The sequence below is a fragment of the Calonectris borealis genome, chromosome 18 (assembly GCF_964195595.1).
Source record: "Calonectris borealis chromosome 18, bCalBor7.hap1.2, whole genome shotgun sequence".
In the NCBI taxonomy this organism is placed as follows: domain Eukaryota; kingdom Metazoa; phylum Chordata; class Aves; order Procellariiformes; family Procellariidae; genus Calonectris; species Calonectris borealis.
Window position 1 is genome coordinate 7,810,648 of NC_134329.1, and position 26,073 is coordinate 7,836,720.

The window sequence follows — 26,073 nt, forward strand, 5'->3', positions numbered from 1 at the left end:
ATCCGGTGCGGGGGGCTCGGGGGGGTGCGGGTCCCCGGGGAGGGTTTGGGGGGATGCGGGTCCCCGGGGAGGTGGGCTCGCAAGGGCTGGGTGGTGTGGAGCATCCCCCTGGGATGGTGCTGGTGCAGTCCCTCTCTGCATCCCGATCCCCCGGGATCGGGGCAGCGGGCGCTGGAGGACGGGCTGGATGCGACCCTGGGTTGAGAGCGCAGAGGGGGATGAGCGGGGCGGTGCAGCCATTTGGGAATGGGCTCAGCAAGGCAGGAGGGTCTGGTGCAGGGGGAGAGGTGGGAAAGGGTCCGGATGCGGGATAAGGGGGGGAACAGAGGAGACCACCCCGATTTCACCCTCCTCCAAGCTGGGCGACAACACGACGTGTTCATGGCACGTCCCCTGCCCTGGGCACGCTCGCTGCAGAGCCAGCGCTGCCGTGGAAAGCGGCCCCGACTCCACGCTCATGGAAAGCCCCATGAAGTTTTATTGCTGCCCTTCAGCCGAGCCCCTTCTCCCTTCCAGCAGCCCACTTTCACCAGTGGGGGAAATATTGCTGATTTACCCCCGAGCAGAGCAGAAAGCCCCAGCCTATGCACCCAGGGCAGCACAGCCCCGGGAGGGGACTCCATGGGAGCAAAGAGGGCGACAGGGACCCCCTATTACCCCCCCAAAACAGCACCCACATATTTACAGCATCACTATAAAACAGCCGAGGCCATTTGTGCATCAGACCAGCACAACCCACAGCAGAAACTGCCCGGCACTGTCCTGCTCCTCTCCCTGGGAGCAGCCCCCTGCGGTGGTGTGGATTCTCTGGGGTCTTGTAGAGGGTGATGGCACAGCACCGCACCTCTGAGCACCATCGCTCCCTGCGACCTGCCGGCAGTTTCCACAAAAGCTGGAGGACCCCAGGGGGTCCCAGGACCTTCCCTCCTTCTCCTTTGCCTGAACCGAACCAACAAACTCAAAAGCGACAGAGGAGCAGGTCAGAGAGACCCCACCGCATGCTCACACAGGCTGTGTTTTCTTAGGAAATCGGGTTAAAAGCCGAGAGGCTTGAGGGGAGCTGATTCTGCTCTCCTATCCCCACCTTCTCGCAGGACATACACACCCCTTACTTGACCACCCGGCACTACACAGCTTGTACATCAAAGGTCAGAGCTGGCCTTAATCTACGACTCTGCGTGGGCTGAGCAGCACTGCAGACCTCTGGGGATGCGGCCAATGTTACGGCACTTTAAATCCAGGGGAAATCCACCCATTTGGCTTCCCCCGATCGCTCCGCTGGGACAGACGGCATGGAGACAGCCCATCCCGAACCCACCTCGGGCCAAATGCAACTCCAGGCTCACTTGGCCCGCAGGAGCTCACCAGGACGAGCCCCTGCAGCCAGCCCAGCTCCCCAAAGACCCTCTGCTTGCTCTCATTCACCCGAGTGCCCATCACCGTGGCGTCTGGCACCTTGCAGCCCGGTTTACATCATCATGCTCTCCTACACCCACTGCCTGCGGGGAAAAGCCCAGCAGCGGGGTGGCCTCTTTCGACAGGGTTTGTTTTGTTGCACGAAATGAATCGCTGCGGTGTAGGCGTGGGAGAAGCTGGGCGCAGGGAGCGCTCCCGGGGGAGCGGCTGGCTGGGGGTCCCTGGCTTCGCCCACGGGGACAGAGGGGAGCAGCCAGCAGCTCAGCTCCCTGCCAACCTGGCTCTGCCTCCCCGCCACAGCAGTCCCCTCAGGGCTGGATTTGGCTCTTCCTCCTCGCCGAGCCGTGGCAGCGCTGGCAGTACCACAAACCCCACCAGCGCCAAGCTCTTGCACTTTCGCTTCATCTCACCCGCTGGGATTTGTCCCGACGTCTCCCGACGTCTTCGCAGTGCCAGGGTCAGTCCCGGCACCCCCATGGGTGGAGAGGGTTTGCTCTGGGTGAGGAGGACGTAAGACCCCTCAAAAGCCACTGGCACTTGCACCCAAATCTCTCCGGTGCGATACCCGGCGCTGGCAGACCTGCTGCCCCGCGGGCTCCGGCGAAACCAAAACAGATTTTTTTTTTTAGAGGCAATAAATACATAAAAGCAAAGGAGAAAATAAAAGCAGTATTGGGGGCGGGGGGAATGCACAGGGACAAGGCTTTCCTGCACCAAAAGCGAGTTAAAAAGAAATCCGAGGCGTTGATCTAGTCCCAAACAAGTCAAAGCGAAACCTGCCAGTAATTTCACGGGCCTTTAAACTCCAATCCCGTAACCTGCCAGCAAAGCCCGATGGCAGACGGGGACATGTGAGAGCAGGCAGCGCCAGGTCCCCGCGCCGGCCACCTCTTCCTCCGCCTGCTTTTCCTACCTAAGCGCAGCAACCCAAAAAGTCCCCGGGCCACCAGCCCACAACTCCAGCACATCTTGAATCAATTTGCAACAGCAATATCGAAATCGCAGCTCGACAACTCATCCTGGTTTCCTTGACAGTAAATCCCAGCCCGGGCAGCAATGACTGTGTTATTGCCGCTGTCCGAGCCAGCGGGTCCGGGCTCTCCGAGGGTGACCCCGCCGGGGCTTGGCACGAGCAGGACTGGGCACGCCAGCAGGGCGCAGGGAGGCCGTTGGGACGCTGCCTGCCGGTGCATCGGCCTCATGCTCCGAGCCCCTGCGCCTGCCAAGCCAGACAGCGCCTGCAAGCCAACAAAGTCCGCAGGGAGCAGAAAGCCGGAGGAGCCGCTTGGCAGGCTCCGGCTGGCACCTCCGCTTGGCGCTCGCAGCGGGCACGGGGGCAGAGGAGAAGGGGACAGCGGGCCAGGCAGGCAGAGCACAGCCCCCACGGACAGGGCAGCACCCCACAACAGCGGCTGGGGCAGGTGGGCATCATCCCACGGAGTCCTGCACCCTCCAAGAGGGGCCACCCACATGCCAGGGGCTGCAGGGGTCTGGGGGTAGGTGGAGGAGAGGGGCAGGGCTGGCTCCGTGCCTGTTGCACCCCTGGGTCAGGGGTCCCCAGGATAGGGCTGCTGGGAAATGGGGGACCTTGAGGGGGGACAGGGATCCCAGAAAATGGGCGTGCTCTGGGGTAAAGGGATGTTGGAAAGATGGGTGTCCCCAGGATTGGGGGCACCCACAGGGGGTGCCTGGGATAGGGCCCCTGGGATAGGGAATGCCCACGGGGGAAACGGGTGCTGGGAGAACGGGGATCCCCGAAGGTGCCCGTGGCCCCCGGACAGAGGGAACCAGAGTAAACCAGGGGAAGGAGGCCCGGGATAAGAGTGTTCCCCCGCAGAAAAGGGGTGCCGTGAGGTGGGGAGAGGTCCGAGAGCTCAAGGCTGGCAGAGGAGGGGGATGATGCTCCCGGAGCGGAGGCGCTGGGGCTCGGGGAGGGAAGAGGGTCCGCGCCCGGGGCTCCGGGGAAAGCGACGGGGGCTGCGGCAGGAGGAGCGGCCGCCGCGTGCCTCCCCCCGCCCGGCCGGACCCCGCCGCCGCCACTTTCGCTTTGCAGCGGCCGCTTCCCAGAGACGCCCCGGCACGGTACAGCCCGGTACAGCCCGGTCCCGCTGCGCGCCCGCGGTTACCTGCAAGAGAAGGCGTCCGGCTGCCGCTCGCCCATGGTGGAGCGCGGCGGAGCGCCCGGGGCCGGGACGGGGCGCACGGCTCGGTACGGGATGGCACGGCTCGGTACGGGATGGCACGGCTCGGTACGGGATGGCACGGCTCGGCTCAGGCAGGAAACCGGGGCAGGCGGCTCCGCATTTCCGCCGAGCGGAGCCGCGGCGGCGCGGGGCGCGGACCCCGGCCCCGGGCGGGTTATGTAAAGCGGAGCGGCGCGGCCGAGGGCGGAGGCTGCGCGGGGGCGGAGCGGAGCGGAGGGGAGCGGAGAGGCCGCGCTGTCTGTCTGTCTGTCTGTCCGTCCGGATCCCGCCGGCAGCTCCGCGGGTGCGCACCGCTCCGCACCGCCCCTCCCCGCCCGTGCCTTTATCTTATCGCATCCGCGCCCGCGGAGGCAGCGGCATAAACAGCCCGGCTGCGCTCCCGGGGGTTGGTTTTATTACTTTTTTTTTTTTTTTTTTTTTAGTTTTTATGAGTTTTACAATTTTTTCTCTGTGGATTTGGAGGTGTCCGGGCACCACAGCCCACCCTCCCCCCCCCGACCCCAGCCTGGTCCTTGCTCCTCGGGGGTCGGGAGGGAACCCGATCATGGGGTCGTTTGGGGGGCTCGGGAGCGGGGTGTGCAGGAAAACACCCTGCTTTCCTGTTCCTGCCCGGCCGCATCCTCCCACGGCTCCACAGGCTGGGACCCAAGGGACCTCTGCGGTGGCGGCAGTGGGCGAGACGCTGTCTCAAACCCCGTTTCTCATCATTTTCCTCTGCCTTTGCTGTGAGAGGCACTGCGGGGTGCTGCCCACGGTGGGTGGGAGCAGATCAGGCCACAGGGCCCACAGATGTCCCACACCGTGGGCGAGAGCTTCAGCTGTGAGCGGTCGCAGTGTCCCTCCAGTGCCGAGAGGGCTGGGGACTGAGGTGGGAGCACACGGGCCAGGCTCGGCAGTCCCAGTGCTGTCCTAGTGCCGTCCCATCCCATGGGGACAAGGGTGGCAGGCGGAGCTGCAGTTGCCCACCCTGTGAGCAATGGGAAATAGGAGGACAATAAACTTTCACTGCACCTATTTCCAGAAAAGGGCTGGTTTGTGGTCTGTACCGTCACATCTGGCCCATGAACATCTCCCACCCGTATCACCGGCTGTCCCAAGAGCTCCTCCGGGGCCTCGTCCTCCTCGAGCGGCAGCAGCGCCGGGAACGGAGGGGCTCTCCTTGCCCCGCAGACCCCCCACGCAGGTGCTGCTCATGCCAGGCATGGAAGAGCCGCAGTGAAGCAGCCCTGCCCGAGGGCTGGCGCTCACGCAGCACGCCAAACCGGGGAAACCCAGGGAAGCAGCAGCTGGGATTTTACAGATACCACGCGATCGATTTGTGGGTGTTGGGAAGGTGGAAGCTGCAGGATTTTGCCCTTGGAGAGCAGGCTGAGGCACGCCGAGCTGTTTGTGAAAGGGCATCTGTGTGTCACCACCAGCGGGCTCCATCCTCGGTGATGCTTTAAAACACACCCCAGTCACTCGCCCCATCTATTCCCAATCCATTCCCTTCCGACAGGGAAAAGACTGAAATGGGAACCCCTGGCTGGTGCTGTGCCCAGGGGCTGGCCATCCCCAGACCACGGCCCTGGGCTGTGCTGGTGCGGACACAGCCCCGCTGCCCCCATCCAACCCCACCGACCCCCCCAGAGCGGAGCAGAGCTTCCCTGCAGGGCTATAACCCCGCGCTCCCCTTGGGCATCGCCTGCTCCAGGGGTCCGGGTGACTCTGCAACCAACCAGCCCTCCCCAAACCCCACAGGGAAGTGGCTGGGAGCAGCTGACATGATAAAATCTTACCTTAAAAGCTGCTTTTTGATTCCTCCCGCCGTTGCTTCATGCATAATTGCACCTTCTGGCTTTTTTTTCTGAGCACGGACGAGCGGTCGGCAGAGCCCGCTGCCTGCCCTCCTTCCCACGGGCGGCTGTCCCAGAGCGCAACTATTGCACACTTTTCTTTATGAGCTTCATCTATTTCAAAAGTGCCCTCTCAGCGTCCTCAGCCCCCGTGGCCTGAGATTTCTCTTTTGTTTTGCTTCCTGTATGGATTTTCTACAGTCCCTAACTGCTAATTCACTACCACCGACTTCTGCTTTTTCTGTTTGTTTAAGCGGAGCTGCGCAGATGCCCTTGTACACGCACACACGCCGCCGCTTCCCTTCCGCTCTGCATTGGGCTCAGCTTTTAACCATTGCTGCTTTCTTCTCCTGTAAAAGCCTTAACCAGCTTCCAACCATCCTTCCCATTCCTCTCTTTAACTCCCACCCTCTGGCCCACTTTGTTTTCAGGCTGCGTGGGGTGGTTTGGAAGTGGCACATCGGCATTTCCTGGGGATGGGATGTGATCGGCTGCAGGTGACCTCTGCCATCCCACAGTGAGAGGAGGGTCCCTCCTCTCTGCCCTGGGGGGTGACATCTGGAAATGCTTGGTTAGAGGGGTGTTGCGCTCAACTGGCAATGCTCCCCAAAATCTCAGCCTGGCTTTCATGCACCCCTTCAGAGGGCAGGGTGGGCGAGGGGCAGGGTGGGCAATGGGCAGGGGGGGCAATGGACAGGGTGGTGATGGGCAGGGTGGTGATGGGCTGGGTGGTGATGGGCAGGGTGGGCGATGGACATGGGTGATGGGCAGGATGGTGGTGGGCTGGGTGGTTATGGGCTCTGTGGGTGATGGGCAGGATGGTGATGGGCACAATGGGTGATGGGTAGGATGATGATGGGCAGCGTGGTGATGGGCTGGGTGGGCGATGGGCTGGGTGGGCGATGGGCAGCGTGGTGATGAGCAGGGTGGGCAATGGGCTGGGTGGTGATGGGCAGGGTGGTGGTGGAGGGGCTGCACCCCCGCAGCCCCGCCGAGCCCGGAGCGCCCCGCAGCGCTGCCCGCAGCCGTCGCTGGGCTCCAGCTGCCCTCTCCCGGGCACCCGCCGCACTGCACGCCGCCTCCCGCCCTTCCCGGCCCCGCCTCGCCGCGCTGCCCTGCCCTCCTGCCCCGGCGGCGGTGGGGGGGCCCCCGCTGGAGACCTGCGTGGGACGGTGAATCTGCGTGGGCCCGGAGCGGGACAGGGGTGCCCGCACCCCAAAATGCACCGTGTAGGGTCGCGCCAGCCCCACACTGGGGACTCCGTGGCGGTCACAACTTGTTTGCCTTGAACCCCAGGGCACAGCTTCTGGGACCCTTTGCTGCTGGTCGCGACAGAGACCCGCACCCCTTCTCCTCCATGTGCCGGCTGGGGACACGCACAGCGCTGGGTGTCCAGCAGCCCCTCGGTACCCTCCCAGCACCCCCAGATTTCCAAGACCGACCCCCACCGAGCCAGCACCGGCGGTGACTCAGAGCTCCCCGGCTCACCTCGCTGAGCCATCGAGCACCCGCCGCTGCGTAACCGCGCCGCCAAGTCACCGGTCATGGGAGCAGCAGGAAGCGGAGGCCAAGGGCAGCCCACGTCCTAAACGGCGCCCGGCAGCCCCTCGCCTCCTTTTCCCTGCTGGCGTCAAGCTCAGCATGGGAATTCATTTTCCCATCTTTCCCAGCAAGATCTAGCTGGGGAAACTGAGGCATGGGCTCTGGGCTCCTCGCCGGCAGGGACAACAGGGAAAATATCATGGGGCCGCTCAGAAGGGGAAGTGCTGGAGCCTGTGCAGCGACATGCAACTGTCCCAAGGGAGACCTGACGGGAAGCAAAAACCCACGGGGGAATTTTGCTGGTGGTTTTTGAGGAATTGGAGCGATTCTCCAAAGGAGCTTCCAAAGGGCTCCCCGGGAGGCAGCTGCGGTGGAGGAACAACCTCCGCTAAAGCAGCCGATGGGGCTGCAAGAAGCAGCCGGGTTTTTGGAGTCCCAGCAAAGGAAGGCAGAGCTGGGAGCGTGGCCGTCTTTTTTTCAATTACTCCAGCTGGTCTAATAAAGATATGCCTTCTCCCCACAGTCCTTCCCCCTCCTAATCTTGCCGTGTGAAAGGGCACCTCTCAGCAAGGCAGGGAGATAAGCGGTGCAGAGAGACCCAAGACTTCCCACCAGCAGCCTTGAACAGAGCCGCTCCACGCAGGAGGGAAGATAAAGCCCAGATGGTTTTAGTGCTTGTTTAAATCCCTTTTTATAGTCTGAAAGAGAAAGTCTGCAGGTGATAGGCAAAACCCTCGGTGAACTGAAAATCACTGCCACGAGCAGAAGGTTGCAGAGCCCCGAGCAGCTGCGTAGGGCAGTGGGGGGGCATCTATGGGAGGGGAGAGGTGAGGACCACGAGGCAGCGGCGGTCGCTGCGGGGGTGACCGACGGCAGGATTTCTTAGTTGAGGGCCTGCAAAATGAGTGCCAGCCCCTCTTTTGCTAAAATATACACATTGCTGTGCAGCCGAGTGGGGGAACGAAGAAACTGGAGGAAAGGGACAGCGATAAGGACAGTAAATCCTTGACACTGGTATTTATTGGGACATGGCAGCGGTGCTGAGGTGGTCCTTGGGCTGGTGACACTTTCAGCGTGGAAGGCCAACCAGGAGCAGAAGTCAGCCTGGAGGCTTCTCCCAGCCAAAAGGTTTGTGGTTGACCTGGGACATGGGTAGCGGCAGCGGGAAATCCAGCCCCAGCCCCAGGCAGTGCTCGGCACTGCTGGACCTGCTCACGCCTTGGCCTGCATGGGGCAAGTGCTGGCCACCCATCCGAGAGTGCATCAGCAGCTCAAGTGCCACGCGGCTCCCACAGTCAGGAGGGAGCGAGGGGGCTGCGATCTCTGCCCACGCAGTTGCACAATACCCAGCAGCTCCAGCGCCCAGCTAACGGCTCGCCACCCCCTGCTTTCTAGCTCCTTGTACCAGTTGTCACCCTCCCCCAGATGCCCACCCAGACCACTCGGCGCCAGCCTCAGCTCCTTCTTTTTTCGTCCACCCCATCCATGGGCCTCTGCCCGTTCCCTGTCAGATGCTCCTGGGCACCCACTCTGCCCCAAAAACCTGAGTCAGTGTTGTGCAGCCACTTCCAGCTCTAAGCTCACAGGTTTCCCACCCATGTATACATCCATGCATACATCCACAAGTACATCCATGTGTACATCCATGCATACATCCATGCGTACATCCACACATACATCACATGTACATCCATGCATACAGCCATGCATACATCCACACATACATCCATGCATACATCCACGTGCACATCCCTGGTCGTGCACATATCCCCCTGCACCCCCCGGACCTGTGCTCCCATCTCTCCCCGGCGCTGCCCGGAGCTCGGCCCCGGTGCCCAGAGGTTTGACCCGCCGAGGGCTTTGTGCCAAGCCCGGACTTCCAAGCCCCGGGGCCGAGCTCCGGAGCAGCTTCCCAGCCGGGCCAAGGGCCCCCCCATCGCCGCCCGCCGGGCCACCCCGAGCGGCGGTGATGGGCGGTGGCAGAGGAGGAGCCGGCCGGGAGCAGCGCTCCGCCCGCCGGGGCCGGGCCGGGCCGAGCCGAGCCGGGGCGGCGGGGAGCGAGGACAAAGGTGGCCGTGGGGGGCCGGGAGCGGGGCCGGGAGCGGGGCCGGGGGGGGCCGGAGCCGCAGCGGAGCGGAGCGGGGCTGAGCGGGCGGGAGCCGACTCGGAGCGGGGCCGCCCGGTGCGGGGTGGAGGGCGGCTCCCCCGCTCCCAAACGTCCCCAAGACTTTGGGGACCCCAAGGAGAGTCCCTGAGCTGCCTGCGGGAAAGGGGTCCCCGCTGCCCCCACCCCCGGCGCTGGGAGCCCCGAGAGCCCCCGTCTCATCTCCCTGAACTCTGCGATGTGGCTTAATAGGAAAATAATAATCCTGGCGCACGTCCGCCTTGTGCTCCGCAGGCTGGCGTGACGCGCGAAAACCGCAGGCGTTTCGGTGCTGGAGCCAGCGGCCGGAGCGGGGACACTGGGGTGCCAGCCCCCACGGTCCCCTGACACCGGCTGACCCCAGATCCAGCGCTCCCACGGCCGCCACGGCCACTCGCGCGTCGCTGATGCTGGCAGCCACCGGAGACCGGAGCTAGAGGCAGAGTCCAGGTAGGCGGAAAGTCTGGCATGGTGAGGCCACCGGTGATTAGGGGACAAGGGGAGAGGTGGTCTTGTCCAGATGACAAAATCCATGGCCACAGCTCTCCAGAGCAGCAGCCGGATCTGTGGCACAGGCCATAAAACCTCCCTGCGTGCCATGGGGAGGAGCGCCGCAACGCAGGGCAAACACGGTGCCAGCGGTAAGGTCACCTGCGCCGGGTGCCATACGGCACCAGGATGAGCCCTGTCCGGGGCTCCTCTGTGGGAAAACGTTCAGCTGGGAGGGAGACCCCCACCCCGGGGAGCCCCAGATACCCGCCGGACGCACCTTGGCTGGGAGCGGGGTTATCCCAGCTGCGATCATGGGGCTGTTTATTCACCGGCTCCATTTCCTGGGTGCCAGGGCAGTGCTGCCAGGAACAAAAAGCCAACAGCTTATTACCGTGCAATTAAGGTGCACCCATTCTCTGCGTGCCGGCGGGCGGCTGAGCACCCTCTGTCCCTGCAGGGCGCGGAGCCATGAAGCTGAACGAGCGGAGCCTGGCGTTTTATGCCACCTGCGATTCCCCGGCCGACAACGCCGGCTTCCTCTACAAGCGCGGTGAGCGGCACACGGCGTACCATCGCCGCTGGTTCGTGCTGAAGGGCAACATGCTCTTCTACTTCGAGGAACGGGAGAGCCGGGAGCCGGTGGGAGTCATCGTGCTGGAGGGTTGCACCGTGGAGCTCTGTGATTCGGCTGAGGAATTCACCTTCGCCATCCGCTTCGGCGGCGCCAAGTCTCGCACCTACGTGCTGGCGGCCGAGAGCCAGGCCGCCATGGAGTCGTGGGTGAAGTCGCTCTCACGAGCCAGCTTCGACTACATGCGCCTGGTGGTGCGGGAGCTGGAGAAGCAGCTGGAGGAGATGCGCCGGGGGCCGGCCGGTGGATGCGGAGGCTGCCGGCAGTCACCTGCCTCCTGGAAGCCAAAGCCCTCGGGGCCGGAGCGGTCCCCAGAGCGACTGCTGGCTCTGCCCACCGTCCTGCCGAAGGAGAACGGCTGCGCTGTGTGGAACAACGCACCAGGAGCGCACCGGCTGCCCAACACCTCCGGCTGTGGCAGGCATGACAGTGAGGGGAACCTGCGGCCACCGCCGCTGCCACCACGCAGGCGGGCATCAAGCAGCGAGGCAGGCAGTGCCGGGGCGGCCACAGCGGAGAGCCCGTCCACCTTCTGCCAGCTCCACCAGCGGTATGGCCGGGAGGTGGCTCGGCTGCAGCAGGACTGGCTAGAAAGGCGGCATGGCCCCCGGCTCTGAGAGGTGGCCGATCCCTGGGGACCCACCAGGACCCGTGGCAGGGAGGAAGTGATCATCCTTGGTGCCGCCTTGGATCCCTCCTCACCCCGGGACGTGTAGCCCTGTCCATGGTGGTGATGGACACCTGCTGATGGTGCCACCAAGCACCCAGTGCCAAGGGACACCAGTGCTACTCCGTGATGGTGAAACTCCAGCCCAGCACCGATGGCAGCTGGGCTCAGCGTGCCGCCAGCCAGGCAAGAAATCCCCGGACTCTTGGGGCTGCCAGGCTCTCCGGCATCTTGTGCCAGCTGCGGGTGCTGCCCGCAGGGGTGCACCCCTCCGGTTGTGCCCGGGTGTGGGTGCGGGGTGGTCCACCCAGCGCAAGCAAGCTACTTGCTGGCTGCTGCCTCCTGGGAATCGACCGCTGCACTGGGTCTGGTGGGGCCTCTTGATGCTCTTGCAGCGGGGTCGTGCACTGACAATGCTTTTGGAGGAGGATTTTGATGGGATCTTGCCCGCCTGAGCCCCCGTGTGGGTGTTTCACAGCCCAGGAGCCTGCTACCGCTTTCCCCTCCCTGCCTGGCACAAGCAACTGGCTGAGGTCGACCGAGCTCCGCCGGATCCCTCTGCTCCAGCAGGATGTGGTTTGAAAATGAAAATATCAGCGAGCGCAGCCCTTCCTTAACGGCAGCAGCACCGCGCGCCCCGGCCGCCCGGGGAGCTGCTGACGCCTGGCCCCGGAGTCTTGCACAGGGCGATTGCTGTTTGCAGCCCGGCCAGTGAACCCGTGGCGGGGGCAGCCCCGAGGGGAACGCGGCGGCTGCGGGTGCCACCTTGCCGGGCAGATATTTTGGGGCAGGGCATCATCCCCGGGCTGGCTCGCTAAGGGGAAGCATCGCTCGCAGCGGCGAACGGGAACGTATGTGTCAGTGGTGGGGGGTGTTGAATGATTCATGTGCCGAACTGGAGTGAAGCCAGTGTCTCGTGCTGATGTTTCTCTTTTATTTCCCCAATGGCTTATATCGACACTAAAGCTGCTGGCCTGGAGGTGGGGTGACCTGCCCCAGGTCTGGGAGGAGCAGTCGGGGTGCCCCGGGTTTGGGCCGGGTGGCTCCAGCTCCCTTTGCCCCCTTGGGACAGGCACAAGATTTTGCTACAATAAAAGTTGTTTCAGAAATTCCCTCCTGGGCCTGGTTCTCGCTTGCGCGTTTAAACCCCTGGGGAGGGGGGCCCAGGTGGGAATTAATCCTCCATTTTAAGCCCCCTCCTGTCCCCACCGTGTCCATGGGGCTGGGTAGGGACTGTGTCGCCTGAGTGGGACGTGGCCAACGCCAGGGTCTCGCAGTGCCCTGGAGCCCCACATCTGCCTGCAGGGATGGGATAGATAGGATGGGATGGGATGGGATGGGATGGGATGGGATGGGATGGGATGGGATGGGATGGGATGGGATGCATGGAATGGGATGGGATGGATGGGATGAGGTGAGATGAGATGAGATGGTGCCACCCTGGGGACATCAGGGGACACAGCGCCAGGGTGGTCCCATGGCAGGGACAGCACGGTTCTGCCCTCCATGACGGCTTGAACAGCCAGGCACAGGTGACCAACACAGGGGTTTGGGCATTGGAAAAGAGCTGGGAGACTGACTGGGAGCACAACCCTCCTACAGTTTCACCAGTGAAAAATGGCACTGGGTGCCCCGGCGTGAGTTGCCGGTGCGTTACAGGCTCGATGGGGTGTTACAACCATCCCTCCAAACCCCGGGTTACAGGCAGCAATGCGTGATGCCACCCAAGTTTGGATGCCCCTGGTTGGGTGGCCCTGGCCCTCGGGGAGATGTCCCCAGCCCCTGCCAAGGGGTCTTAGCCAGGGGCTGGTGCCGGTGCTACACGGGGACCGGGGACCCTGCCCTTGTGGAAGTGGGCAACGTGCCCCCGTGTCCCTGCCTGCACAAACATCTCCAGCTTCTTGCTAACATGGGGTCTTGCAGTTTCCTCTTGGGGAAACTGAGGCACAAAGCCAAGCCAGGGTCACTCGCTCGCCGAGAGCACTGCAGAGCATGGAGCCCTGCTCCTGGCCAGGCACGGCACCCTGCTACGCGTCTTGGCCTTTGGAGCGGTGCCGCCGAGGGCAGCCGGGTGCAGCTACACCCGCAGCATCCAGACGGTTAACGCGGCCCCATCAGGCGGCTGCAGAGGAAGATCCCGGTTTCCATGGCAGCCGGCCCAGCTTCTCCAGACGTTCAGATATTCATTAAAAATAAATCCTTCCCAACATGTTAGCCGACAAACAAGCTTAAACAGATACGCAACATACGGATTTATTAATTCATCAAACGCAAACACCCCCGCCTTGTGTCGGAAGCTGCAAACTTGCCCGGCGCTGGCCGGCTCTGAAGAAGAGCCGTGCCAGGATGCGGCACCATCCGGCAATGCCGAGCCGAACCTCACGCTGGAGGATGCTGAGTTACTCCGGGGGCAGGAGCAAACCTGCACCAGGGATGAGCACAGGACTTTCACGGGGCAGGATTGCACCCTGAGCTGGACTAACCCCATTTAACGCCCTCCTTTTGCCCCAAATCCCCGGGAGGTGTTTATGCAGCGAGAGCTCTCGCCATAAACCCAAAGCAAGGCTGTGACTTCCAGGGGAGCCAACACCAACCCAGGCGCCGGGCGAAGGCGAGGGGAGCTCCCATCTCGACCGCCTCCGGAAAAAACACAGCCCAAGGCCAGAGTCGTATCCAACTTCTGTATTTAGTGGCTCTTTACAGAACTTGTTCCTTCCAAAATTGTTAAACAAAGTTCATCGATCTCATAGAAACTTTTGAAGTACAGTACATGAGCCTAACAAAAACGTGACCGGTATGTCCCGCTAGCTTTAATACAACAGGATTGCCGTGTTCAAGACTATCCTAAGTGCTTCCTCGAATCCCGTTCCACTAAAGCTCCCGCTCGCACACGACGGAGAAGAGCAGTCAATGGTCGCGCCTCAACCTTCTGCAGCGCGGCGGCAGGGAAAAGAGCGGCCGTGGGCAAGCTGGGGCTCGCTGGGGCAGGGTAGGCGGGCAAGGAGAGCCGTGCCTTCGCAGAGCCGCTTTTAGCATCGCTCATCGACTACCACCCAAATATAAAAATACCTTCTATTCTGATAAAAATGTATACAGTGGAAAATTAGTCAATGCATAGCCTCGGAGCCTGGCAGGGGAGCTCTCCCGACGGCGGTGGCCTTGGTGGGTGATGGCTGATGCCATGCGGGCAGGGGACAGGGCAGAGCAGCCCAGCATGGGCCACCCCGCGTCCTTTAAAGGCATTTCGTTAGCAGAGGCCGGCTGGCGGTGGTGGGGTCGGGGAGGTGACGGGGAGCACGCCAGGATGGTGCCACCGCTGAGCTCCTGCGCCCTTCCAGCGGGTCAGCCCTGGAAAGCCAAAGCTCAATGGTGTTTTGCCCGATTCAGGTCTGAGCTTGCCCAATTCAGGCAGAAGCCTGGCACGACACCCCGGGGCTCATCCCGGCTTCACCGGCAGCCACCGCCTGGGGACACGGCCGCGGCAAGGAGATGCTCCTCCTGCCCGGGCGCTCTCCCTAAAAAAAAAGTGCTTCAGCCGCAAGAGCTGGCTGTGATGCCGGGAGCAGCCCCGAGCAGGGTTCAGCCCCCCGTGAGCAGGCGGCTCATGATTCTTGGGTGCCTCGGGGCAGAGCTCGGAGGCTCCATCTCTTTTTCTTTCCCAAATGGACGATGGCAGAGCGCGGGGAACCGGGATCCCACGGATGTCCATCCCCAGCGAGCCGGAGCCATCCCCAAGCATCACACCCGGGCACCTCTTCCCATCTCGCTCCCAAGATCGCAAGCAGAGGTTGCTTTCTTTGCTTTCGCGTTATTTTTTTCTCTTCCTTTGGGAGCTGGCAGGAGCTGCACCGTGCCGTATCGGGGCTGCCACCGGTTGCCGGCTGGAGGAAGCGCGAGGGACGGCGTTGGGACCATGCTACATCTTGTTCCAGAAGGCTATTGCAGACATTTCTACAACATATACAACCGCACGGGACATTCTGTGTTACAAAGGTTTCAAAAAACATAAACCACCAGAACTAAATACATACTCGATGGCATCAAGGTTTTTAGAGTCTTCAGGGACTATGACGCAGTCTCTGGCTGGGGCAGAAGCGATGCAGTGTCTTACAGACAGAGGTGGAAACCGCTCGGCAGAAGTTCAGTAGATTTGGTCAGTCTCATAGTGCTTCTTGATGGCTTTGCTCAGGAAGTCTTTTCTGTGGGGGGTTTGTTTGTTTTTTTTTTTAATCTCATCCAGTGGCAAACTACAAGACTTCAGTGTACATTTAATGACACGACTGCTACATCATCTTGATTTTATAGCTATCTTTAATATCAAAGCAGCTTAAGCTGTTAATAAATTCCAAAGTATCCTTTTATTAAAATATCTAAAAGAGGTCTATAAATATTTTTTGTTTTTGTTTTTTTTTTTTTTCTTTTCTTTTCTAAAATTGTTCCCAGTTTTTCACATTTAAAACAAAGCGGGGGGGCGGCTTCGTAGCGGGGCCCCCCCTTTCCACGGGCACTCCCCTCCGTCGCGCCGGCTGCCTGTCGCCTCTCGGTGCGCACTGCATTTAACAAAATATATATATATGGGGGGGTCTGTATATATATATTTAGGGTGGCGGGGGGGGCTCAGAACTCCCACTCGAGGGCCTCCTCACGGTTGGCGGCCCGCTCCAGGCGGTGGATGATGTTGTTGAGGTTGGCCATCTTCTCGTGGCGCCGCTGGACGCTGGTGCTGAGCCGGGGGCCGGGAGCCGGGGGCAGCGCCGGTGAAACCGGCCCGGCGGAGGACGGCCCCGGTGAGGCCGAGCCGGCGAGGCCGGGCGAGGATGCTGCCGAGGGTGATGTCGGGGAGACCTCCAAGCTGCAACGGGATGACCCCGCGGAGGACTGGGAGCTGTCGGGGTGCGGCGGCGGTGGTGGCGGGGGTCCCCCGGCGGCACCGGCACGACCCCCCCGCCGCGGGAGGCTGCCGGCACTGGGGGCGGCGGCGTGGGGGGCTGCCCCCCGCTCCTCCTGGGGAGGTCCGGTCCCCTCGGCCGCCCCGGCCGGGCTGTGCGAGTCCCGCCGGCGGCCCCAGCCGCCCGCCTCCCCCTGCTCCTCCTTCACCTTCACGGGCGCGGTGGCGCAGGGGTGCTCGCCCCCCCCAAACACGGGTTTACGGTCCTCGGCATCCGAGTCGGGGCTGTGGGGGGCACGGCGCCCAGGGATGGCCGCCCCGCCGCTCTGCTCCGGGTCCGTGTCGTTGTCCTGCGCGCCCTCCACCAGCATCTCCCGGCGCATCCGCGACCTGCCGGGACACAACCGCGGAGGGTCGGCGACCGCCAGCCATCGCCCTGTGTCGCGGGCACCGCGCGTCTTGAAAAAGCATCTCCAGCCAGAAAAATGATGACATCTGCGACATCGCTCGAGATGTAAAATGGCCTTTAAAACGTTTTTTTTAAAGGAGAGGAAGATCACTGCCGCTTGAACCCGGGGAATGGATTTTGCAAGACTTTGGGCTGTTTCCAGCCAAACTGACCCAGTTTTGCAAGTGTTTTCCACTACGGTTTTTTTGGTTGTTTAATACATAACATTTTTCAAAGGTTTATTTTAGGGTGGTTGTGTTTACCGAGAGCAGGAAGGGCTTTCCTGGAACCACGCGAGGGGAAAGGTCATGGGTTTAGTCAATGTTTCACCAAAAAGCCCGATTCTCCAAGCTCTCCCCCACACTCCTCACACGACGGTTTCATGTGAGACACCTCAACTGGCTCCCATAAATATTGACCATCTGGGGGGAGTCAGAGGCTCCACAGACTCAACACAAGCACCTATACGTCTTTTTATACTTTATATAGGGGTTTATATAGGGGAGGGGGCACAACCCATCACCTGGGCCGCTGAGGCAGAGCGGGTGGCTCTTGGTGTGGGTCTGGGGAGGATTCAGGAGCCATGTGTCCACCTGCAATACTGCCCAGGGATGAAGCCCGTGCTGCTCCCCGGGGCCGGGCTGCTCTGGGGACAGATCCTGTGCTCCAGGAGCATCCATAAGGCTTTCCCCCACCCATCATGGAGCTCCTGCTTGGTGGCAAGTGGTGTTCTGCACCGGTGAGCAGGCAGACGTGAGCATGGTAACCTCTTTAGGTGCTCAACATGACTCAGTCAAGGTGGTCAACACCCCTTGACCAGCCACCAGCCAGGGCACACGCAGCATTTCAGCCGCAATCCTGCACTTGGGGACATCCAGCGACCACGCATGGGTCTGCACCTCCCCGTCTAGGCAAGAGGGACCGCGAGGGCTGGAGGAGGAGCAGCAATGCCACCTTGGTGGCACAGCACCATCAGACGTCCAAAGCCCGGGAGCACCTATACCTGTAGTTGTGGAACCAGTTGATGACGGTGTTGGTCTTGAGGTTGAGCTGGAAGGAGAGCAGCTCGATGGTCTGCTGGGAGGGGTAGGGCTCCAGCTGGTAGGCTTTCTTCAGGGCTTCCTTCTCCTCCGGGGCCAGCACCACCCGCGGCTTCTTGATCTGGAGGAGGCTGAGGTCCTGCGGCTGCAGGCTGGGGCTGGCGCACTCGGAGCGGGTGCTGGGGGACTCGCTGTCCGAGCCGGCACTCATCAGCCCGTACCGACGTTTCAGGTAGGCTACGGGAGAGGAGACCCAGCTGCGCGCCGCTCGCCCCCCAGCCCGGGGAGTCCCCCCAGCTTGGCCAGCACCCCAGACCTGGGGGGGCTGCATCTCCCTGACCCTCACCTTTCTTCTCCAGCTTCTTCATGTCGCGCAGCTTCTCCACGTTGTGGGGGTCGTTGAGCCAGAGCTGCATGCGGACGAAGGGCTCCCTCCCCTTCAGGCTCAGCTTGTGCCACGGCTTGGGCCTGGAGAGGAGATCGGACACCGAGCCCTGCGTCAGGCCCAGGATGCTCTCCCCGAACAGCCGCTGGCCTGGCGGAGGAGAAGCAGAGGTGGTTAGAGCGGGGCAGAGCAGCGGGGCGGGCGCTACAGTCCCCCCACGGACCGGCTGCACCCCGTTTCCCAGCCAGCATCCTCCCCAAAGTGCTGGGATCCCCCAGAGCACCCGCAGCGAACCAGGGGGGAGTCTGCGGCGACGGGAATTGGGGTGACGCATCCATGCAACCTCACCAGCAGCTCCCGAAAACCCGGGCAGGGGGAGGGTCCGCACCTAAATTGTTGTCCGTCAAGACCTCCTTGACCTTCTTGGTGATGGAGTAGGTGTCCAGCTCGGGGGACATGGCGACGATCTCCTGGATGCCCACGGGTCCCTGGCTGTTGGGGTACGTCTTCCCACCCAGCGCAGGCGTCGACCGGCTCTCGGGCTGCTGGTTTTCTTTGCTGCTCTCCAAGGCCAAGGTGAGGGGCTCCTGGCAGCCCTTCTCGTGCTCGGCGGGGCTGGGGGGCGGCGAGGGGGACGGCTGGGGCTCCGCCGGGCTGGCTGCGCGACACCGGGGGAGAGGGGTCAGCGGGGACGGCGGGGGGGGAGAGCGGCGGGGACCTGGTGGGAGCAGGAAGGTTATTTTGGGGGTGCCCGCGGCTCTGCCCTCCGGAGAGGGGGGGATGCCAGCCGAGTTTTTCCGGTGGCTACGGCAAAGCGGGAGGAGCCGGTGGAATAGTTAGAGAGAAAACACACTAACATAAAAACCCCAGTTACTTCTTCACGCCAGGCACAAAGCCAAGGATTTTTGTTGTGGTTTTCCTTTTTTTTTTTAAAAGCTAGATGACTTTCAAAACCCATTTCTGACAAAATAACATTTGAGGATCTGTGTAACAGCCATAAATCGTCTAAGCGACTAATTAAGGGGGTTCAAATGAGTTGGATGCGTCAGAGCAGAGGGGGATGGAAGGGGTGCGGGTAGGGGTGCTGGGGGCAGCTCTCCCCAGCGCTGGGACGGGGGTAGGATGCGTGGGGCAGATACAGAAGCGTTGGGGACACTGATGGCACATGGGGGGACCGCGGGGACGACGGCGGCGGCGGCGGCACTTACCCTGGGAGGGGGTCGGCTGCTGGCTGATGCCTTGGCCCAGCTGGTCGGTCAGCCAGAGCTGCATGCGGATGAAGGGCTCCCGACCCTTCTGCGTCAGCTTGCTCCACGGCTTGGGCCGCGACAGCATGTCGCTCACGCTGCCCTGGGACAGCCCCAGCACCTAGGCACCGCGCAGGCGTCACCCGCCGGGGCCGGGGCGCGCTCCCCCCGGTGCCAGGCTGCTGCCTGCCCTCCGTCCCCCGCGTCGAGGGAGGGGAAGCAGGCTGCCGCGCTCGTGGCCCCACGGCACGTCCGGACCCCTTGGCCCCAACCGCGGGTGCTGGGACTGTGCTGGGTCCCCCTGGGATACCCAGTGGGCTGGGAGGACGGTCCCTGCAGGAAGACAGGGCGTTCCTGGTGGGAAGTGTCACCAACCAGTTGGTGGTGGCCACTGGGAGACTGCTTGGGGTTGGGTCAGACCCGGAGGACTCAGCATCCTCCAAGGGGAAACCCACCGGGGAGAGCGGGGACCCTGGAAGGAGCTGGCGGAGGCCACCCAAGAGCCCCGGAGCAGAGGGGACACCAGACCCCCCTCCTCCCGGCTGGTACCTTCTCTCCGAAGATCCTCTGGCAGATGCCGTTCTTGGCCAACTTCTCCTTGACCTGCCGGGTCAGCTCCAGCGTGTCCACCTCCCTGTACATGTACATCTCGTACTGCTCCGGCGTCAGCGGCGGCACGGTGGGCTTCAGGGTTCGCGGCACGTAGGCGGGGTAGTACGAGAGACGACCGCCGGCCGCCGGCTCCGCGCCAGCTCCCTCTGCCTTCATCTCCGTCAGCCGGTGGGGCTCGTCGTCTGCCGGCGGCAACTCGTCTTCATTGGCACCGCTGTCGCCGGGCTCGCCGCGCGGCCAGCCCCGGCCGTTGGCCATGCTGGAGTAGCTCGAGGAGGAGGAGGAGAGCGAAGGCGAGACGGAGGTGTAGGGTCGGCTGAGCAGGCTCCGCTCCGATGCCCAGTGCTGGTCAAAGTAGGAGCCGGCATCACCGATCTCCGACTTCACCTTCCGGATGATGCTCTGGACGAAGGCGGCGGGCGAGAGGACGGCGAGAGGCGTCTGCGGGGGGCCGGGGCTGGCCCCGCTCCCCTCCTCCTGCTTGACATAGGTCGGGACGATGTTCTGGTTGACGGCGGCCAGCGTGGAGCGCTCGGTGGGCGGTGTGTCCCCGGGGCGCCCGCTGCCCCCCGACTCCATCTCCAGCAGCGCCTGCTGCTGCGCCTGCATCTCCCGCCGCGCCTGCTCCAGGATGCTCTTGATGGCATCCTCCGAGCTGCTGCCGCCCGCCCCGTTGGCCACCGCCTGCGATGCCGACGGCGTTTTGGGTTCACCTGCAAAGAAAAGGGGTGAGGGGAGCCCCCAGGCGCAGCACGCATCGTTTTACCACGTGGCCATAATTCAAAATACAAGGAAAAAGGGATTTTAGCCCAGTCTGGTTCGGAGCACCCTCCATCAGGCAGATGCCCCGTGCGAGTGCAGATCAGAAGAAGGACCAGCAGCACCCGCAAAGCAAAAGCTGCGACACCCCCAGCTTTAAACAAGCTTCTTTTTTGACGACTGCAAAATAAATCCCATTACCAACGATGGCAATAGACAAACATGTTTGTTTTCCCTGTCTGTTTTTCCACCCGTCCTGTCTAATTTAATTCTCCGGGATTCTGCTTTCTCAGCAGACTACCTGGTTTAATGTATTTCATTTCTTGTAATTGACTGTGAGCGCAGCTGCTTCAATGATTCCTCGTGCCAGATGGATCGTGCATCCTCATTTACTCATCTGTTTTGGGGCGGGGGGGAGGAAAGGGTAGAACCAAAGTTTCCGAAAGCCCAGGTACAAACGCCGCTGCATGGAGAGTCTTCCGTCCCTAACAGTATTTACCAGCATTTCTTCCAACCATGCCCCAAACTCCTATGGGTGTCAGCAGGAGAAATGCCAAATAAAGCCCATTTTGGCCCCGCCAGGGCTGGGCCACCTCAGGACCCAGGTTAGCCCAGGGCCACCCTGCCCAGGACTGTGCCGCGAGTGCCGGGCTTGCCCCCCCCTTTCCTAGGGGAGGCAGAGACCCCCGCGCCGGACGCTGCCGGTTTTGCGGGTGTTTCGGCGTGCCGTGGGACCCGCAGCCACGCAGCACCCAGCCGCCGGCACCCCTTCGGGTGCTGCTCCCACGGGGGCAGGGAAGGGACTCGGTTACCCCCAGGGCCACCCACACGCCGGCACCTACCTCCCTTCTGCGACTCGATCTCCTTCTTCGCCTGCTCCAGGATGCTTTTGATGGCGTCGTCAGAGCCGGTCTCTGGCGTCCTGATCCGCGGCGTGATGCTACCTGATCAAAGAGGCAGGGTAACAGCTTTGTCACCGGCGCTGGTTTTACAAGCTCCGCTTGTATATCAGGAAGTATTTACCGCTCCTCACGTTCAGTTATTTTTAGGGATGCTGGTTTTAAGACAAATGTCACTCCCGACTAGTTGCTAGCCGGAGCGCAGGGAGCCCCGGTAGCCTCGGCTGCCAGCTCTCGCCTCCGGCATGGCATCTCCCGGCCACCTTGCTCGCCCCATCCGAGGGCACCCGCTCCCCACCGGTGCGCAGGGTGCTGAGCGGAGACGCGGGTGCGGGGACCACGTCCCCCATCCCTGGCACCGTGCCCTCCGGCAGGCGAAGGGTTAATGCTGAATCGGCTCCAGGGGATAAATCGGAGCCCTCCGGGTTGAAACGCCAGCAGATGCGTGGACCAGCATCACCCCATCCCCGGGGCACCGCAGGGACATCAGTGACCGCCACCACTGCTGCCACCGCCGAGACGGGGCCAGGAGCCGCCGACCCCGGAGCTGCGCGCACGGGCGGCGGGGCGTTACCATTTCACGGTGGTGCCGACACCGCGCCGAGGTCCCACAGCATTAAGACTTCATTATTTTTTTTAAGGAAATATTCCCGAGCACATTGATTCATACGCCACGAAACAGCCTAATGAATAATTAAATGGCACTTGTCAGAATAAATGAGTAAGGCATGTCCGGGGATGCAGCTCCCACGACGGGTTGTTGTTAATCGCTACCATTTGCCGGGGCTCCATCCCGCCCCAGGGACCGCCGGGGACAATCCCCGAGGGCCACCGGTGACTCCGTGTGGCACCGCTCCCTGTCTTGCCGGCACACCACGGGCTGGCGGGCATCCCCGCCGCGGCACCCCGGGGTGCTGCCGGGGTGCTGCCGGGGTGCGTCGGGAGGGGATCCCACAGCACCGCTTGCAGCATCCCGGGGCAGGAGCCGTCGGCCAGGGCCACCCCAACCACTCACCTCTCTGGCGCACCTGGATAGTCCTCAGGGCCAGCACGTTCTGCTCGTCGGAGAGGAACTGCTTCATCTTGATGAACGGCTCCTTGCCCTTCACCGTCAGCTTGCGCCAGGGCTTGGGCCGGGCCAGGATCTCGCTGACGGAGCCCTGCGACAGCCCCAGCACGTAATGCCCGAAGACCCTCTGCCCGATGTTGTGCTTCAGCAGCTGCTCCTTCACCTGGAAGGCGATTTCGGCCGTGTCCAGCTGCTCCTCCTCGGCAGAGCTGCCGGCGCTGCCCTCGGACGGCTCGCCGGGCGGGCTGGCGGTGCTGGCGGCCGGCGCGGTGCCGCTTTTGGCCCCGAAGAAGGTGGAGGGGAAGGGCGGCCCCCCCCCGGCACTCTCGCTCTTGTAGGCAGGCGGCGGGAGGTGGGGGGTCTTGGGGTCCCCCGAAAGCCGTTCGCCCCCCGGGAAGGGGGACAGCGAGAAAGTCCGGGGGCCGTCGGGGGCCAGGCCGGGGCCGGGCAGAGGCGGGAGGGGAGTGGGGGAGGCAGGTTCGTCCGCCGGGGCGTGCTGGGGGGACGGGTACGGCTGCTCCATGCCCAGCGAATCCTTTCCCAACTCGTCTTCGGAGTGATCCTCCTCTAGAGATGAACGAGAGAGACGGAGACACACTAGAGTCCCCCCGGCCAGCGGCCCTGGCACGGCCCCGCAGCGAAGCATCTCCTGCCTCAGTTTCCCCAGGTGGCATCCCACCCCGTGTCCATCCCCCCGCTCTGCTGCTGGCTCTGGGCTCCTTCCCACAGCCAGGGCAGGATCTGGCCCTGCCACCCACGTTCCCAGGGATGCTCCCGGTGGGACCGGGGATGCTGCGGGACCCGGGGACCCTACCAGTGCTGGCCAGCAGGCTGGGCTTCTCCAGCAGGTACTTCTGGGAGGGGTAGAAAGCCTCCTTCCCCAGCAGCAGGGCCTCCTCCGCCTTCGATATGCTCTGCAGGGAGCCAAGCCGAGATGGGAAAGGGCAGCGGAGCCACCGGCGGCAGGGCTGGCACACGCGCCCCAGCCCGGCCAGCACGTCGGCACACGCCGCGGCACTTGCCTGGGGAAGGCTGCAGCTGGCGGATGCCACCTTCATCGCCTTCAGGATGCTGGGAGGGAGACAAGGGGGGTGACTCGGCGGGCACGGCTTTTCGCTGCCGTCAAGCTGCCGAGCGTTACGGCTGCTGGAAGTGTGCCGTGGGTGCCGGTGGCACCCAGCCGGCCAGGGGACAGGCAGGCAGCAGGCATGGATGCCGGTCGAGCCATACCTTAGCTCCGTTTTGATCTCCTCGTAGTCCGCCTGCGCCTGTAGCTTCTCCTCCAGCTTCTGCGGAGCAGAGGAGGGGAGTCCTCGCAGCCGGCTCCTGCACACACCCCGCATGGCCGGACCCGTGCCCCCCCGTCCCCAGCAAGCCCCCAGCCCCCATGGGCGCACCTCAATGGCTTCGTTCTTGGCGGCCAGCTGCCCCTCCAGCTCGGCGATCTGGGTGGCAGAGGACTCCTCCAGCTCCTGCAGCGAGCTCTGGAGGTGCTGGACGTCCTTCAGGAGCCGCAGGATCTCCCGGTCCTTGGCAGCCAGAGCCGCCTCCAGCCTCGACCCTGAGCACATGGAATAGTTCACTTTGTCCTGCCGGGAAAGGGGACACCGTCAGCTCCTGGCTGCCCAAGGCGGGGACAAGGGCCACCCTCCCTGTCAGCCGTGTCCCAGGGGGAGCAGGCGAGGCCAGGACTCAGCCCTGCGGGACGGGGACCCAGGGTGATGCAGCCGTGGGCAGTGACAGACCCTTCCCCTGCCCTTACAGGTCTCCCAGGTACGTCTGCTCGGTGCTGCGGGGTGCCCGTCCCCCCGCCCCGTAGGAGCTGGGGCTGCAGGTGGGGCATGGCCAACGCTACCACCCCGTGGTGGAAAAATGCCTCGGTCACGGGCATTCCAGGCTTGCTCCCAAACATGGTGGGTGCTCCCAAATGCAAAAGGGTGCTCCCGAACGCAACAGGGTGCTCCTGAGCACAACAGGATGCTCCTGAACATGCTAGGGTGCTCCTGGCTGCTATGGGGTCCTCTTAGCTATGATGGGGTGCTCCCAAGTGCAATGGGATGCTCCCGGCTGTGACAGATGCTCCCGGCCGTGATGGGGTGCTGCCGGCTGTGATGGGGTGCTGCCGGCCCCGAGGGGTGCCGCCGGCCCCGATGGGGTGCCCTCACCCCGGCAGCGCCCGGCGGGGAGCAGCAGGCCAGGCGGAGGGAGCTGTTCACGGCCGCCAGCTGCTCCCGCAAGCTCTCCACCTCCCTCTGCGCCGCCTCCGCTCGCTGCAAGAGAGCAGAAAGCGTGTCAGGCCGGGGCACCCGCAGCTCGTCCCACCCCACACAGGGCAGAGCAGGGATCCAGGATCTGCACCGACCCGCGCCTCTCCCGAGCATCCTGCTCCCACCACCGTCACCGTAAGCCCCCCCCATGTATTTCGGCTCCCCACGTCCTACCGCGGTTCCCAGTCCCCATCCCTGGGCACCAGCAGCCCACCTCCAGGACACTGCCTTTTTCCACCCAAAAGGCCGTGCTTACATGCAAATTGCTCTTTAAGCCTCTCTTATTATCTACGGATATTTGTACCTACATTTTCAGAATTAAATAAAACTAATAAATAGGAATAGGTAAGACCAGAAGCAATTACGCCAGAAACTGGTGTGGGTTGTGCCCTGAAACACCCGGGAGAGGCTGGAGGTGACAAATGCCAGCTCCAGCAGCTGAAGCGGAGCCCGGTGGGAACCCAAACACACCAGTGACCCCCAACACAGGACAGGGGTCCCACCAGGCTGGTTCAGAGGAGCTGCTGGGTGAAGGAAACCAGAGCCCCCATTTATAAGGCTTGCCAGTGCTGGAACCTGACTACCCTGTACCATTTTTGGGGACACGCACCCAGGCCACGCAGATGCTTGGGGTGCTGCGGCGGGTGCAGCACCCAGGCTCTGTGGGGTGAAGCCCGTCAGCCCCGGGGGGCCGTGGCTGAGCGTGGCATGGGGGGAGCGGGGTACGTTGCCCTGCGCTGGCTGGAAAGTCACCTCCCAGCTCACCTGGTTGGCTTTTTCGAGGTTCGTCATGATCATGGCTACTTCGTCTGCCCTGTGATGAGAAAGCGAGAAGCGTCAGCCGGCGCGGAGGCAAGGGACACAGCCCTCTGCGGCCGGCGAGGCTCCTGCCTCAGGTTTAGGGAGTCCCCGGGATTTGAGATGCTGCTGCGGTCGCTTAAAGTATCTCAGCTCCTCAGGTCATTTAGCAGCACCGCGGGGATGTCCCGGCACTGCCGCTGGGACGTCCCGGCACTGCCGCGGGCGGCTCGGCTCAGCCTCGGGCACGCCAACAGCCTCCGGGCACGACCGGGCATCACCAATGACTTACTTGGATGCGGCTTCCTCGTCGTATTTACACCGCAGCTCCAGCAGCTCCGTCTGGGTGGCCTTCAGCGCTGGGAAGAGGAAGAGGAGGATGAGCCGTGGGTGGGGGCTTGGCCCCCCAAGGCCAGCAACCCCTGCCCCGGCCCCCCTACCTGCGTGGAGCACTTTGATCTTCTCCTCTGCCTCCCCCAGCCGAGCGGCCAAAGTGACCTGTGCTTCCTGCAGCCCCCTGCCAGAGACGGGCATCACCGACGTGCCGGCGGCACCGCGGCCGTGCCGACCCCGCAGCCCCCCGGCCCCCTCGCTGCGTCCCCATCCCTCGGTGGCGCCGGGGGAAAGACCCGCCGATGGATGCCGGGCTGTGTTCAAGCCGTGGTACCCCCTGATGTTAAGGGGTTTCTTGCCCCAGGTGTAAAAAATTCACTTTGGGCTGAAAATAGTCC

At 63.0% G+C, this 26,073-nt stretch overlaps 3 protein-coding genes across 5 annotated transcripts in view; 1 reads left to right on the top strand and 2 right to left on the bottom strand.

Moving 5' to 3' along the window:
- Positions 1-5,709, bottom strand: part of SH2B3 (SH2B adaptor protein 3) — a 27,064-nt gene extending 21,355 nt beyond the window's left edge. Inside the window, exon 1 of one of the 3 annotated variants that reach the window (XM_075167645.1) lies at positions 5,399-5,709. The gene's annotated coding sequence lies outside the window, so the exon portion shown is untranslated. Of the gene's footprint in view, positions 1-3,542; positions 4,045-5,398 lie in introns of those variants that run through there. The other 2 variants (XM_075167644.1, XM_075167647.1) reach the window with 2 other exon arrangements.
- Positions 5,710-9,085: 3,376 nt separating this feature from the next.
- On the top strand, positions 9,086-12,044 carry PHETA1 (PH domain containing endocytic trafficking adaptor 1). Its single transcript, XM_075167630.1, has 2 exons — positions 9,086-9,590; positions 10,090-12,044. The coding sequence occupies exon 2, from the start codon at positions 10,101-10,103 to the stop codon at positions 10,878-10,880; it is 780 nt and encodes a 259-aa protein (XP_075023731.1). The 5' UTR covers positions 9,086-9,590; positions 10,090-10,100; the 3' UTR covers positions 10,881-12,044.
- A 1,560-nt stretch (positions 12,045-13,604) lies between these two features.
- On the bottom strand, positions 13,605-25,357 carry CUX2 (cut like homeobox 2). The gene is made up of 14 exons (XM_075167632.1): positions 25,310-25,357; positions 24,443-24,547; positions 23,675-23,866; positions 23,508-23,566; positions 23,288-23,348; positions 23,092-23,179; positions 22,224-22,844; positions 21,152-21,253; positions 19,488-20,263; positions 18,894-19,059; positions 18,080-18,349; positions 17,653-17,841; positions 17,270-17,543; positions 13,605-16,208 (listed from the first exon to the last, which is right to left on the bottom strand). The coding sequence occupies exons 1-14, from the start codon at positions 25,340-25,342 to the stop codon at positions 15,548-15,550; spliced, it is 3,597 nt and encodes a 1,198-aa protein (XP_075023733.1). The 5' UTR covers positions 25,343-25,357; the 3' UTR covers positions 13,605-15,547.
- Between the last annotated feature and the right edge of the window lie 716 nt (positions 25,358-26,073).

Coding starts and splice junctions, on each gene's coding strand:
- CUX2 (XM_075167632.1), bottom strand. CDS start 25,342: ATGATCATGACGAACCTCGAAAAAGCCAACCAG. Junction 23,349..23,507: donor GAGATCAAAACGGAGCTAAG/GTATGGCTCGAC, acceptor TCTCCCTCCCAG/CATCCTGAAGGCGATGAAGG. Junction 23,180..23,287: donor TTCCCCAGGCAAGTGCCGCG/GCGTGTGCCGAC, acceptor AGCATATCGAAG/GCGGAGGAGGCCCTGCTGCT.
- PHETA1 (XM_075167630.1), top strand. CDS start 10,101: ATGAAGCTGAACGAGCGGAGCCTGGCGTTTTATGCCACCTGCGATTCC.